General features: G+C 35.3%; 1 protein-coding gene across 1 annotated transcript in view; it reads right to left on the bottom strand.

Annotated features, from left to right (window-relative positions):
• Positions 1–15,219, bottom strand: part of POLN (DNA polymerase nu) — a 110,983-nt gene that overhangs the window by 17,591 nt on the left and 78,173 nt on the right. Inside the window, exons 19-21 of the mRNA XM_068403540.1 lie at positions 14,989–15,120; positions 11,965–12,075; positions 8,264–8,342 (exon numbers count right to left, since the gene is read on the bottom strand). Of these exons, the coding sequence (XP_068259641.1) occupies positions 8,264–8,342; positions 11,965–12,075; positions 14,989–15,120 (322 nt within the window). The remainder of the gene's footprint in view (positions 1–8,263; positions 8,343–11,964; positions 12,076–14,988; positions 15,121–15,219) is intronic.

Raw genomic sequence — 15,219 nt, forward strand, 5'->3', positions numbered from 1 at the left:
CTTCTATAGTCATGGGCCAAGGTAGGCTCTGACTTAGAGGTTCTGAACTGACATCTGGAAAACCCCATCTCTATGCACTGAATTTGTGGGGGTACCACCTCCTAATACAGCTACCTAGATTGCATACCTAAAGGTAGACAGAGAGAACAGCACTCTGTACATTTTTGTCACACGTTTTTATATCACCAGAGAAATTTTTACTGCTGTTAACAACACATCCAAAGCATAATATGGTCTAGTTTTCCAAACTGGTCTACACGAAGATAATACAAAATATAAACCACTGATGAAGTTAATTTACTCCATTGTTTGGTACCAGGCAATCTAGACTGCCCACATGCCAGCTCCAGACCACTCAAAACTCACCTCAACCTCACCTGCTGTCTCTATTCACTTCCCTCACCACAGCCCCTGACACTCCCATGGGAGGTCTAACTAAGCACAGGCAGCAGGAAGGAAGGGAATGAGACGGCTAAGCCATACGTGTAAGGTGCTAAGTATATTGCTTAAAGCCTATCTGAGAGGAGATCACGTGTTACATCCAGCTGGCTGGTTTAACAACTTGAATGGAAAATAAATTAAAATAAGGTTTAAAATTGGGTAAGTGGGAAATCCTTAAATAAGATGGTCCAAGATTCTATGATTCTATAATAAGGAATTAAGGGCATCTTATTCTGATGAAGAACCAGGCTGAGGAGCCCAGACTAAAATGGTTTAAAATGCTTCCCGTTGGTTAGCTCTACATGTTCAGGAAAAAAATGGTGTGGCACCATCAGGTTGTCTGATTCTGAGCTAGAGTACTCAAGTGTAAAATTTCCATGAAAAATGACACATTTTATTTCTAATTTGAAGACATGCTGAGAATTAAATCATAACTGAACAATAGATTTCCTAAAGCCAAAGGATTCTCTTTGGAAAAGGAGCAAAAAAGAGGAGTTATTTGAAATCCATCATAGCTTATTTGTTTGAGTAAAAATTCTAGTTAAACTTTAAAAAAAGCCCATAATACATTACTTAAGAGCATAAGACAATGTTAACAGTTAAGTTTTTATATAGGTACAATAAAAATGTACAAACACAAAAAGTTACTAAAAGCACACTACTTTAAAAAGGGTATTAATGATCACTTGGTAGCACAACAGACATTTAGAAATACTTTAAAAATCAGTCATTTTCTAATGATCACTTGGTAGCACAACAGACATTTAGAAATACTTTAAAAATCAGTCATTTTCTATTCACACATGGTTTTCTTCTATCTAAAAAATCACTATGTCCCTGATCATTGAAATTAATACCATTTTCTGATACAACAGTCTCACGGTTTAAAGCTGGGCCAGCTATTAACCAGGTGGCAGATGCTCTCTGTTAACCCTCTCCCCGCCCCCCCCCAAGGGAAAGGGAAAGGGAAAAGGGAGAGAGACTTATGGGTTGGAAAGTTAAAACAGTTTTAATAAACTATAATAATGAAAAAGAATATAATAACAATAATAATAGAAATAACCAAATATATACAAATATGTACAAAACCAAGATCAAGAGCTTGGAAATCCTCCTCAGGCAGAGTTGCTCCCCCCAGTACAGGCAGAGGGGAAAAGGCAGTACCTCCCCCCAGCACAGACAGAGGGGAAAATGCAGTAGCTCCACCCAGCACGGGCAGAGGGCAAAATGCAATAGCTCCCCTGCCATCACACCTGCAGGCTTTTAACTGGAAAATTGGCAAAGCTGGTACCAATCAGTGTGAGACAGGAGGGCCCCTCCCTCCTGGGCCCCACCTCCAGGAGGCAGTGGGTTAGTGATAAATAGGAAAGTGAGAATGACGTGTGTGGGATGGAATACCTCGTTGGTCAATCTTGGGTCACCTGCCCTGTCTGCTCCCCCCTGCAGCTGCGACCCCCCTTTGGCTCTTCACTCGTAAGCAGTGAGGAATTTAGCAGTGACCTTGGTTTCTCTAAGACTAATTGGCCTGGTTTGGGCCAAACCAGGACAAACAGTATCAGATTTTATATCCCAAATATAATATCCTTGTCTGTCATCCTATGTTATCTCCTTTTCTGATGAATAAAATAATCATCTAACTAGTAACACCACATCTTTTCATTTTGAATTTGAAACCTCTAAATGCATAATGGGAGACTTCAAAATTGCAGATAGGAGAGTGCATGGTTAAAAGCTTTGTATATAATGATAAGTTTAAAAAAATTCCCAAAAGAGCATAAAAGCTGTTAAGTGGTTAGAAAAAAAATGATAAAAAGAGTAAGCTGTTTTGAAATCAGATAAATGGGGGAATATGAAAAAAAGTATGTATAATAACAAATGGAAAGATGTTTTATGTTCTGTAACTGAAAAACAAGAACTTAGTGACTTTAAAATTTGACAAATTCACACTTAATAAATTCATATTTAATAAAACAAAATATTGGTTTACGAGGCATGTAATGAAACACATTGCCAGAAAAAGCCAGAATGGTTGCTTATCTAACAGTCACTTGTATGGATTTCAAGAACATTTAGAAATTATGACATACATTATTTTGGGGGAAGACTTTTAAATCTTTTGTTTCAGAACTTAAGACTCGTCCCCACAATCAGAGCAAGATGAAATTCTGCAGACAGGCTATCCTACTATAAATCTTACACCTTCCTCCTGAAGCATCTGCTACTGGCCACATTCAGTGATAATGGACCAGATGAATGTCAGATCCAGATCTTCTTAGACATCTCTATGTTCCCTACATTAAAACTGTATTTTTTTTTCCGATACTACTAATAATACCTTCTGATGTAATTGCATCACAGTTTCCTCAGGAAAGTACCCAGATTCCAGCAGAAAGAATGCCAGTGAAGTTGTCATGTAACTAAGGAACAAAGTTAAGATAATTTTATAACATTTTGTAGATTTTTCAATTTTCTGCATTTATAAGGATTTCTAATGTGGTTGTATGAAAGCTATAGCTTAAGATATATTACGCCTGCATAGATGTGACCTGCGTTAAATTTAAATTTAATTTACATTTAATTTAAATTAAATTTAACAAGGTCAACAACTCTTTCAGTGTTTCCATAACAAAGAGCAACAAGATATTTTGACATTTTAACATTTTAAATACAAAAATTCAGCTAACTTGTGAAAATTGTTTTCTCAGCAGCTACATCATGAAGAGCAGGAAGCTGAACAGATGGTTAATTAAAGAGAATAGAATTTACACATGTACCCAAAGTGTTTTAAAACATACCAATCTAAAAGATGACCTACAAAAGGTTTTTAGAAACTAAAATTATTTATTTGTGTTGAACGACCCACATAAATGAACACTGAAAAAACTGCTACATACAAATGTCCTTTTTGGCTGTGATATTTAAGCATATTAAATATATGTAGCTATATTATTCTCTATAAAGAATAAATCATTCTGACTTGTTCTGGCTCACTATGCCTGAAGTGTTCAGGTAACAGTTCACCATCTTGTGGATACATGCAAAATACTGCTTTGAATGTTTGAGGAAAGTAATGATTTTGCTAAGGCCCAGCACGCCTAGAAATGCAATGCTTTTTGGCCATTTCAGGAAGCAAAGAGCTATGTACTGGACTGGGACAGCAGCTATGGAGAGCACACAGCAATTTCTGACACAGCAATATGATCTAGGATGTTTCCTTCTGCTACTGAAACAAGAGCATATGTCTGTGAAACAAAAATCTTCTCCGCTCAAGCAGAATCAAAACCTTTTATCTTTTCCTTGTGATTCTATTTATCCAGTATTAGGCTAGGGATAAAAGTTGACAATCTTGCTAGAGGTAATCCTTTAGAGTAGATCTGCAACCATATACTGGGAATTGTGGGCAGAGCACCAGAACAATAAGCATTTACTTGAGAATCCTAGATAACTGCTACAGAAGAAACATGAGTAAAAACAGTTCTTTAATTCCTGAAGAAACAGATAAAGGGACATAACATTTATGCCCAGAATTATGAAAACCATCACACATAGCAGCAGCACTAAGCAGTTTACTGAATGTATTTGGTTGAAGGTATGATGCAATCAAGAAGTTGGTTTTATTAGTATGTCCTTTTGTATGAATCTGAGAAACGATAAGCCGTCAATAAAGTACTAAGGCTTGAATCCCTACACACCTTATAAAAATGCCTCTAGGTTCTTGTGTCTAACTAAAACTGAAGCCACTTCCAAGAAATTAATCATTTGTGAATTATCACATGATTTGTATCTGAAAAAAAATCCAGGTCAGATCGCACAATGCTTGTTCCTGGGATGATTAGGGCTGTTTCTTACTAATTTAGCTACCTATGTAGATGCAAGATGCGTCTCAAAAAATCATTAGGTTGATTAAAGTGTTTGTTCCTTGAGGAAGACATACAAAACCTCCAACATCCACTGCTATTGAAAAGCAGCTGGGACCAAGAAAATAAGATCGTGCCTCTTCCTCTTATTTGCTGGTGGCTCCTCCTTTTCAGATCATTCATTTATATCTGGCCTGTTGCTGAACCTGTCTCTTTAACTAGGCTCCGGACATGCTGAGAAGTAAAGCTGTGTGTTTGTGGCACAGGTCCAGTGCTAAAGGAACAATAAATTGGTGAGAAAGCAGAATTGCTGGATTCACACCAAATTACTCAATAGTTCTGTAGACTTGTTAAATCTAATTTCCATGTTGTTGGGATATTATCATCGTTAATGACTTTCTGAGAAGTCCATGTAGACTTTGGGTAACGAGCATATCTTCAGCTTACAAAGTGACAATTTTTACAAGAATTGCTATAGGCAACAATTCTTCCACAATTTGCCAGCATCCTTCTTTCTTACCAAGTTTCCATGCATCTGCCACTGCAATGATGTTTTAAATGCTGAAAATAACTACAGCTGTCCATCTGAGTTCACCAAGTACCCTTCCACTCTCATCAATTCCATAAATCTTTCTTTCAGCTGCTACTGTATGCCTTGATCTCACTTTCGAAGTTTATTTGCTATCATCTGCCTGCAGGAAACACTGTGTGGTGTGGAGGTTCTGTGAATTGTATCAGACAGGTAAAAGCTGCCACTTGAATAATTTATGTTAGCAGCACATTTTCAGTAAGCAACTCGGCTATCAGTGGCAGAACAGTGTCTTAACAAAGATCTAGGTAATATGGAAGAAGTCTGAACAAATCATTTTGATTACTCATCAGTGCCACACAAAATGCAGAGATGTCAACACTGATGCCAGTAGCTAACCCATACTAATATCAGTTCCTTAGCATATGCATTGCATTTAATGCTACTTTTCCTCATTTCTGTAAAATGATTTCCAAGTAACTGACTGACTTTTTATTGTCAACAGTGTAAGTCACTAGGCTGGCATTTGAATTAAAAGATAAAGAAACACAAAGAAAAAAATGAGACTTAGTTAACAGAACAGCCACATCAGTCACAGTGGAATATACTGTTTCATCAAGAGGGCCTCTCTGATGAAGCATCATGAAGATGTAACTTGATTAACTTTTCCCTGACTTCCAAATGCAATATCATATGTGCGAACAATAACTGAAAATCTACTGACTACTAGTCCTACAAAAATTAGAGCTTGCTCACTGTTGAACAGCTTACAGTGTATGAAAAATGAAAGCAGTACTGTCAGTGGAGAAGACCTTATCTAGAATTTACTTTATTTTTATTTTTATTTCCAAGGTAGGGAAGACAAAATGTTGAGTGTTAGCCACTACTTGGCTATGCCTTATAGGAGATACTGTCACCCAGTGTAAATGAGGAGTTCATAATCACTTCTAAAGCATGTATAAAAGACGATATTTCTCTTTGATATGCTCTTCAAAGTGAAAACCCTGTTTCCAAAATTAGAAGTTCTAATAGGGAAAAAAAAATACTTACAAGGAGGTGAAGATAGAATAAAAGATTGTAGAGTGCTATCTTTAGAATGAATATGATCTGATGTGATGATAATAGGAGACTGATTGTATTTCTCATTTTGTAAGAGCTACTGTGCATTCCTACTGTTACAATAACAGCACCAATTATGCATACACTTCCTTTTAGTAATATTTTTCAAAGCACTTTACAAAGGATGTTAGGATCATTATCCTGACTTGACTGATAAGAAACAGACCACTGAAAAAATAACTAACTGAATGTCACCTGGCAGACAAGTGGAAACACAAATTTTCAAGTTTCAGTCCCGTACTCTTTTGGCAAGACCACAGTGATGATTTCAAATGTCTGAGCCACCTTCCAACCAGGTGAGTGTTCACAGAATTTATAAAGGCATTGATTGTGCTTTTCTGACGAGCCTGGTTTGTAAGTACCTACTAAATATTACAGCAAGGAGCCATTAGTAACCATTAAAAGGCTCTACTTTAGCAAAGCCATCCAGTTGTTAATGGCTGGCAGGAGTTCAAAATTGCAGTTTAAAGCAGTCTGTGTCTTTTAGTTGCCCTTGCAGTCTTGGTCTTTCCCTGCTGTGATACTTGTGATAGAAATAAGAAGGATAGGCAGTGATACTTTACTGATGGCTCGTGTAGCAATTCCCCAATGCTTTCACAACACAAGGAAATTAAATCTGTAGAACTTCAATACTTCCCCATGTCTGTTACCACCTCAGCCTTTTGATGACACTACTTCTTTAAAAGAAATAGTTTTGAGAAAGGACAACCCAAGTAAAATTTTCTGTTGAGAGAAGAAAACATTTGCAAGCATTATCAGGCATGGCATTAATCACAAGAGACTTTGGCTTTCTCAGACTTACAACAAACAGCTAGTTATTGAACCTAAAGATCTGTGTGCTAGGTAGGAACTGCAGAAGGGAGTATGTTCTTTGTCCTCTCACCACCACCACTTGCGTCCTCTAGTAAAGACTTGTTAGCTGCTTGTCCCAGAAGGCAGCTGCTTTATCACTAATCTAAGTCAAAGTTACGCCTGCTAAAGAAATTCTCAACCAGGCCACAGCTGCCGGATTCTGGCCTCTTCATATAATTCAGGCACCAGAAAGAATTATAATCAGCGCAGAGAATCTGCCCCAAAATATACAATGCAATATGTTACAGTACATCATCCAACATTTATTCCATAAATGTATCGTTGTCTGGCTGCATGCAGTATCGCTGCCAAAGAACGATTTCTCATTTCAGATTTAAAGTAAAGGGACACTTATTTAAATTTTTTTTGTAATAGCTCAATAGTATTTTGCTCAAAAAGTTGCAAGAATACTTAAGAGTGTCACTCAGAACAAGTTTTATTTTTGGTATAGGAGTGACTCTATCTTTGAATTCAACACATACAATTTATATTTGTAATTACATTTTGAAATATTATTCATCAAACAAAACACCACCGCTGTGTGTAAATGATACATACACATAGAAACGCATACAGAGTATTTATAGTGTTAGATACTAAATGTAATTGCAAAGTATGTTTGGAAGGCAAATCCCTGTTACTTTGTACTGAGCTAAACTCCCACTGAAGTCCTTAATACAAGATTCCTACAGCTAAGTTTTTATGATTTTTCCCTTTCTGGATAACAACAGAAACACTCATGTTCTGCACCACCTACTAGCTCTGCTTTTATCTGAACTTCTACTGCAAAAAATCATGTTCTACTTGATTGTTTACTACAGCATTACAAAAGATGATAATCCATTTGTTTGGGTTTTTTTCTGCATGTTTGCCTTCAAAGTATCTTTCTATTGCAGCAAATAATAATGCTCACTGACCCTCTGCACCATCCCCTCCATGCTAGTGGCATAAAAATCTCGAGGAAATTCTATGATCTCCTACCCAACTATGAGCAGTCACAACAGAAGAGAATCATGATGACCTAACTTTTCTTTAGCAAAGGAAAGCCATCTATACAAGAATAAAAAATGCTCATTTATTTTGCTTGAGCACTGGTTTCCTGATTCCTGTTTTTTTTTTCCCAGCCCATTGAATGTTCAATTCCCATTGTACAGTACACTCAAAATACAGGAAGGATATGATCAGTGGGCTTGATTTCAAAGATGCAGAACTACCACTGAACTAGATCTGACTGTGTTTAAATGGCCCCAGGGCACTTCATCGCCTTGGGATGGATTTACAGATCCAGCCGTTTAAGCACAAAGATATAACTTTGAATGTATAAAACCATCCCACAAGTCCTTGCTTGTTAAAAGATTCAGAGGCATACACAATATTTCTACAGCTGCTTAAAATGCCAGAAACATATCCATTTCAACTAATTTTGTTTTAAAATCAAACAGTTTTGCAATCAGTCATTACTAACCTGGCTGTTAAAGTCGGAGAAATGACAACAGAGGTAAAAATCTCCACCATAGCCATTTTACAAAGGTCAGCTGCAGATCCTAAGAAAGAAAGTGATCTGCATTCAATTTAAAGCATGCAAAAGGAAAATGTTCTTCTTGGAGCTACGGCATAGGAATGAAAAACATCCAAAGATACTGAATTATAAGAATTCAAAAACCTAGCAGATTCGAGTCATGTAATATGTGAAACAGATCATAAGATTAATAAATAACAAACTAAATAATTACATGTTCATTAAAACCAGAAAATATTAATATTAAATTACGTGTTAATAAAAGGCAAATCTGTCAGTTGGACACGAGTTGAAAAGTTCCTTTTTAGAAAAAGTATCTGAAATGATCTAACTCTAAGTTGGAATTAAAATTTAGCTATAAATCAATTAAAATTTAATGTCACAAAAGATTAGAACATTGTTTCAGAGCTACATTTACATTTGGAAACTTAATTTTATGCTTTTTCATATCTCCATGTGTATGTAATGTATATTCATTACATTACAGTGTTAAGAGCAGTGGTGCATAAAACAGTGTCATGTTATATAATACATTATGCATTTCTGGCGATCAAGAAGCAGAATGATTGTCCAGGCCTGCAGTTTGGTAAAGGGCTCTGTTCTGAACCATGCAACAGGGTTTTAATACATTTTACATAAAGATTTATCAGAGAAAATATAGGAACAATCCTTTAAGCAAGGATTGGAAGCCATAATTCTCCTTGTCCCATCAGATATCCTAAACATACTAGACTGTAGACATCTTCCTTTTCACACCTCCTAAGTCAATGAATTTTGAATTCTTTCTTCCAAATGGTTCAACTTCCAGAGCAAGGATAAAGAGCAGCCAGGTAGGCAAATGGTAAGGGTGCTCTCCTGGGAGATAAGAGAGAATACCTAAGAGATGGAGGAGATAGACTTACCACCTCTTCTTTCTTCATGGTTTTCTGTGACAAACTGCCTCCTCTGAATCCCATACTGAGACTTCATTTTACTCATTGACTACATCAAGTGCAGAACCACAGCTGATTATTGAGATGTCTATGTCTAATTGCGAATTTCGACCCAAATACCTATCATCTTGTTTTCCTGTTCAAATGATGTGTCAACTAATTAAATACACCACAAAAAGGGACACATTTATATAGAAGGTAAGAAAGTATGTTTCAGCAAAGGTCAGGTAGATATCTTCTTAGTGACTGGGAGAACAAAATTATATAACTGAGCATTCCATCTGTTACAATACATATGTTCTATATGTATTCTTCATGAAACAAGGTAAAGTAATAACATACAAAAGAACTCTCAAAATTATTAAAAAAATTTTTTTCTGATATGTTGTTTTTAGATATGCCATTTTAAATATTTTAAAAGAAAATAATTATATCCTTGACCTTGCCACAATTTTGTACAAATTTAACTGATATAGCATACTTTAGAAAAAGTATTTTGATTATATTTTTCTGACTAGTTCTGCAGTCGTTGTTTAAAACATTCCTTAATGTTAACGTGATCAAATAACATAATAGAGCAGTTATGGGTGGATAGCGCTCCATCGTTTTCCCAGTGCATTTGGAACGTACAAAGCAGTAAACTCCCAGAGTAGAGTTTTTCCAACTCGATGTAACAGTTTTCATGATTAATAATACCCTAATAAAATACGTGGTTTGCTCTATACAGTTACCTAGAGATGAATTATAACTGAAGAACGTTATGCTGTACATTGGTAAAGACTATTGAACTGGGAAATATTAAAAAAGAGAAAAAAGCTATGAAAGAACTGTGGCAAATCCGGTTGTAGTAAGTCAGAGCGGGAACTCTACGTTTCTCTCAATATTGTCATTCATCAGAAGAAGTCTTCTGTTACCAGTTACTGCTACCATAACCAAAATGCAAACTGCTTAAATTAATTAGACTATTATATATAAGTATAAACCACATATATCACGTGCAGTTTAGTACACTAACTGTGATAAATTTTTTTAGCATAATTAGAATGTTTTTACAGTCTTTAAATATTATTTCATAGACGAAATCCTGAAATTAAAAAATCCTTGTAGTCTAGAAGGAAACTTTTAAAAAAAATTGGGAATAATGAATACTTTGAAGTTTTTAATCCTTGCTTCACCACACCTTCTAATATTGCACGTTTTGAATCACAGTTAACACTATTTTTCATCACATTTGTCCTTTAGTATTATTTGAACCAACAATGAAATATGATAATCTTATTATTGTAGGTTATGATACCCCTATGTGAGGATTTTGTAGACCGTCCTGTGATAGCGTTGCCTCAGCTCCAAGCTCTTTGAACAGATGGACATGAGCAAGTGCTGCTCAGAAGGCCGTGTGGCTTTATTAACGCTACACTGTACACTCGGCAGGACTCGCTGCATTAGCTCAAGCATTGTGCCTTCAACTGGAGAGGGCTGCTGGCCAGCTGGATGGAAACCCAGGTAATCTGAACACGAGTCTCTGGAGAAGGTTGTACAGGCATGCCCAGTGTTACAAACGTGCAAGCTTTGCTGCAGATTTTATAAGGATATTTTAAAATTCTACATTTGGAAGCTTAATACAGCAAGGCAGCCACCACTTGAGCACATCTATTATTCAAGCAACAGGGTATATATTAGAATTCTAGATCTGTACATATCCTTGCAGAGATAGCACTTAAATTCAGTTACTAGTTATAAGAAGTGTTAAACATGACATAAATACTGAAGTCCTTTTTAAAATGAAACCTTAAAATTAATATTTAGAGAGGAAAAAAAACCCCAAATGATCCTTTCAAAAGGAAAATTAAAGTCACTTAAAAAGCACACCATCACCAAGTCTAGAAAGCACTTTTTACTTGCCTGTAAATTGTACGCTTCCAATAGAACCTAATGAAAACCTTATCAGCATCATCCAATTGAAAAAATAATTCTTCCAAGGGGTAGCTTGGTAGGAGGGATCTCAGTCTTGGACTGCCAGCTCAGTTTTTATTTGTTTCTTTAGGTGGCTAAATTCTGTGCAAGACTGAGCCACAAGCGATTTAAACAGAGTATGTTAATGCGTCAGATTAACCAACATTTGAGCGCTTTATGCCGATTTTAAAATCTCCAACCTATATGTCAAATTTGCAATGTTTTTCTGTGAAAAAAAACCACCTTTTTTTTTTTTTTGCCCTTCACGGAATTAAGTTTGAATGAGTTGGGTTTCAAAACAAATAACAATGTACAGTTCTTGTAATATCCTATATATCTTAAACTAAAGCTATCTGACAAAATAAAAGCTAGAATCTGTAAGCAGCATAATCACAGAAACCCTTTTGGAGTAACAAACTATCAAAACCAGAAAGGAAAATCTTTTAAGACAACAATACGTCTGAAGCACTAAATTCTAGATATTCTCTCTATACATAGCTTGTATCTACACCTATATTTAACTACCACAGAACACTATTGTGTATTAGAACATTGTGTTTTATGATACTGTTTACTGGCAATTTTCAAAGCAGATAGAATACATCATTTAAACTTCTCTTTTATAGTAAAGCTCATGCCTCAGTAGTCCACTCTAGTAGACTACTAGAATATTCATGCTTTTGAGATTATCAGAGTTGCTAAAGCCAAGCACAGATAGAGAGATAGGTAGGTAAACAGGAAGGTAGGCAGGCGGTTTTTTACCTTGAACAACAAAATTGACAGCCTGCCTCTCTGCTTGAGTGCGTAGTTTGTAATCCTGTGCATTGATATTAGCCAGTGGTCTTTTACGTCCCATCATGGAAACCACATAACCTTGTAGGATTTAAATAGAAATTAGTATTCTTAGAGGGATTAAAATTAAATTTCAAAAATTCTTTTTGAAGATAATACGTATTTTTCTAATTATGTGCTGCCTGAGTCAATTTAATACTTTGCCCTCTGACAAGAGTCAGAGCTTCTCTTATTTAAACCTTAAATGCTTATTGTATTTTTGGTCTAAGAATTATTTCATTCAGAGAATTGGTACATGTTATACAAGGAAAACTTCTGTCCATTAAAGCTGTATTTTCATTAGTAATGTCTACTAATACACCAGCAAACTCTCTCTGTGGGAAATGAAACTATAAATACCTAGGAGAATTAGCTATCTACCAGCAGCCATAATTACAGCTTTCCATGTAATGAATAGTTTACTTGGTAATAGCAAAGAAAAAATCAATTTGTAATTAAATCATTAATTAATATCTCCCAAAATTATCAAATAGTCTTGGGGAAAACTCCCAAATTTATAACTTTTTTTTCTATTTTGTTTATGTGGTATTTTCATGTCCCTTTCACAGCCAAACTGGAATTTTTAGTTTCAAAGAAACACATGAAAACAGAGTTAAAGCTTTATGTTATGCCTAATGATGTATTTTGCCAAAAGAACTATTTTGGAGGGCAAGTGAGAGGAGCTGAGAAAGGAAAAGAGATGTGAGGATCCTCTAGTCAAAATCACACACACAAAACCTTACCTCAGCTTATCTTCAAAACTAAACTTCTTTTCTTATTTTAAGAAAAATGAAAATCATCCATGTTAAAAATATATCTTTACAAAAACTTTCATTATACTTCTGATCACCCTGACCATCCATGAATTGTCATTAGATACCATGGAAGTTCAGACTGCCACAGAGTTCCATCTCCTCTTTGGCAACGAAGATATGCAAGCACATGTGGTAAGGAGACCTCTTCAAACACAAAGTTATGACCTTACAATGGACAACACATACCCAGACTTATGTGGAGAGGATGAAGGTAGTTCTGCTGAATTAATAGAGCTTTCTGCAAATTAGTATATTTCCAGAAGCACAGATACCAAAAGTACCAGTTATGGAATAAGGAGCTGAATTATCTGGAGGTTAGGATATTCTTTCTCAAATCAGTCTTCCCAATTTAACTAAGATTTTCCATGAAGAACAGTATCTAAAGGTGGAACTCTTGAAACATTGGCTTTTCAGGGAAAAATAGATTCAATGTAATATCGTTATTTCTGTGCGGTGTGTCTCCACAACAGAATCACCCTTGCAATACTCATAGCTGATTAGCATCCCCAAACAAATACCACCTTTCATATAATAGTGGCAGAGTATGCTTCTGTGGTCAAAGCTTAATTTGCAAATACATATTTGAATGAGGTCTTAATGTAGTCTTTTTAATATGTTGATAATTTCATCAAAAAACAACAACAATATAGTAACATATATACTAATACAGTAACAAAAATATATTAATCACAAATTAATATTATTTATTTGCTTATCATGTCTACATGGAATATCAGACATTCATAACACCTAAATAATATTAGTCAGGTGTGTGCTGTTCACCTTTGAACTGCAGATAAGTAAAGAAAAGTTATCTTATAATGAGCTCACTAGGTTGGAATGTTTTTGTTGGAAAGTTGGAATCTGAGGTGGATTAAGAAGAAAAACATTAAATAATGTTGAGCTGCTACAGATTTTTTTGAGCTTGTACAACCAAAAGAGATTGTTCTTCTACCATTAATGGTTAAAACAATGGTTGATAGATGGGAGTGAGAGCAGGAGTAAGTACTAATTAGACAAGTGTGTTTTGATTACAATCAAGGACATTAGTTATGACACTCTTGTCTACTAAATCACAAACCTGATTCTTTATCATAGAAGTCTGGTTATTGAAAGTCATTAACCTTTAAGAAAAGAATGCTATGTCATTTGAAATAGGTCAAAGAAATATATAGTAAATGTCTAATATTTTGCTAGCTATGTTATGTTGGGCTTAATTATAGATAAAAATAGATTTTCAGTAACTTCACTTTTCTTTAGTAATATTAATGAATGAAGGAATGCAATTGTGTAACACAATGACAGTTCATGTTTCCAGTAGATTTTTAAGCCCTACAAAGAAGGAATACTATAATTTTCATGACTAGAAGTCAGTTATATGTTTCTATCATGACACTCACCCATACAGTGATGAGTAATATTATATTGCAAATTTACTATTTATTGCTACAAAATGTCTTGATACAGTATACTGTACTAAGAAACAAAAGAAATCCATTTTGACAGTTCTACTAATAAGCTTTTAAAAGAAAATATTTCAAGCAGCTACGTTTTCTCTCCTCAAATTACTGCACTCCTAGGATTCAGTAAATATAAATGAATATGTAGACTAACAACAAATTTGATGCAAGAAGAGTTTGCAGCTGCTGTCTCTAAAAAGCACACTGCACACATCTGTCATCACAGATAGCACCTGAGCTTCTAGAACACAAATTTTGAGTCATGCAAAGAAAAAATACGTTAAAAAAAACAGCTCTCTAAATTGGCTCTGACTAAATGGCTGAACTTCCACAGTCCAGCAGCCATGTAGCATATTTATTAAGTAAAAGATTCCTTGGGCTTTTTTGTGTTGGAGTACATTATATGTCAAAATGATGCAGTGTAACTTGACATTAAGTAGGGTTCACTCTCAGAACAGATGTCTTACTCTGTTAGCGTCTTTCTGAGAAAAGGCAGACAGGTTTAACTAGCTCCTCTTGGAGTTAAAAGAGAAAAAAAGCTGATTCACCAAGAAATGATACTCCATCTTTTTTCTTGTCCTATAAACATCTGAATTTTGGTCAAGTTGAATCTTCAACTTCACCACTGTCACACAGCGCTGATCAGTAAACAAAAATATGCTTAAGACACTTCACATTACCTTTGTTTCGGCATTGTTCAATCGTTTTCTTCGTAAATTCATGTAGTTTCTTGTATTTTTGCATAAAACTCTCTATAAATTGACCGGCTTGAAGAGGAGTAATTCCCAGGCAGTCAGCAAGACGTTCTTTACCTGGTGGTAAAGAAATTATCTTCATTATGCAGTAAAGCAAAACAGAAAACCACTACGTACAACAGCACTGTTATATTTACTATTCGTGGAATTAGTTAA

Source organism: Nyctibius grandis, chromosome 6 (assembly GCF_013368605.1).
Source record: "Nyctibius grandis isolate bNycGra1 chromosome 6, bNycGra1.pri, whole genome shotgun sequence".
Taxonomy (NCBI): domain Eukaryota; kingdom Metazoa; phylum Chordata; class Aves; order Nyctibiiformes; family Nyctibiidae; genus Nyctibius; species Nyctibius grandis.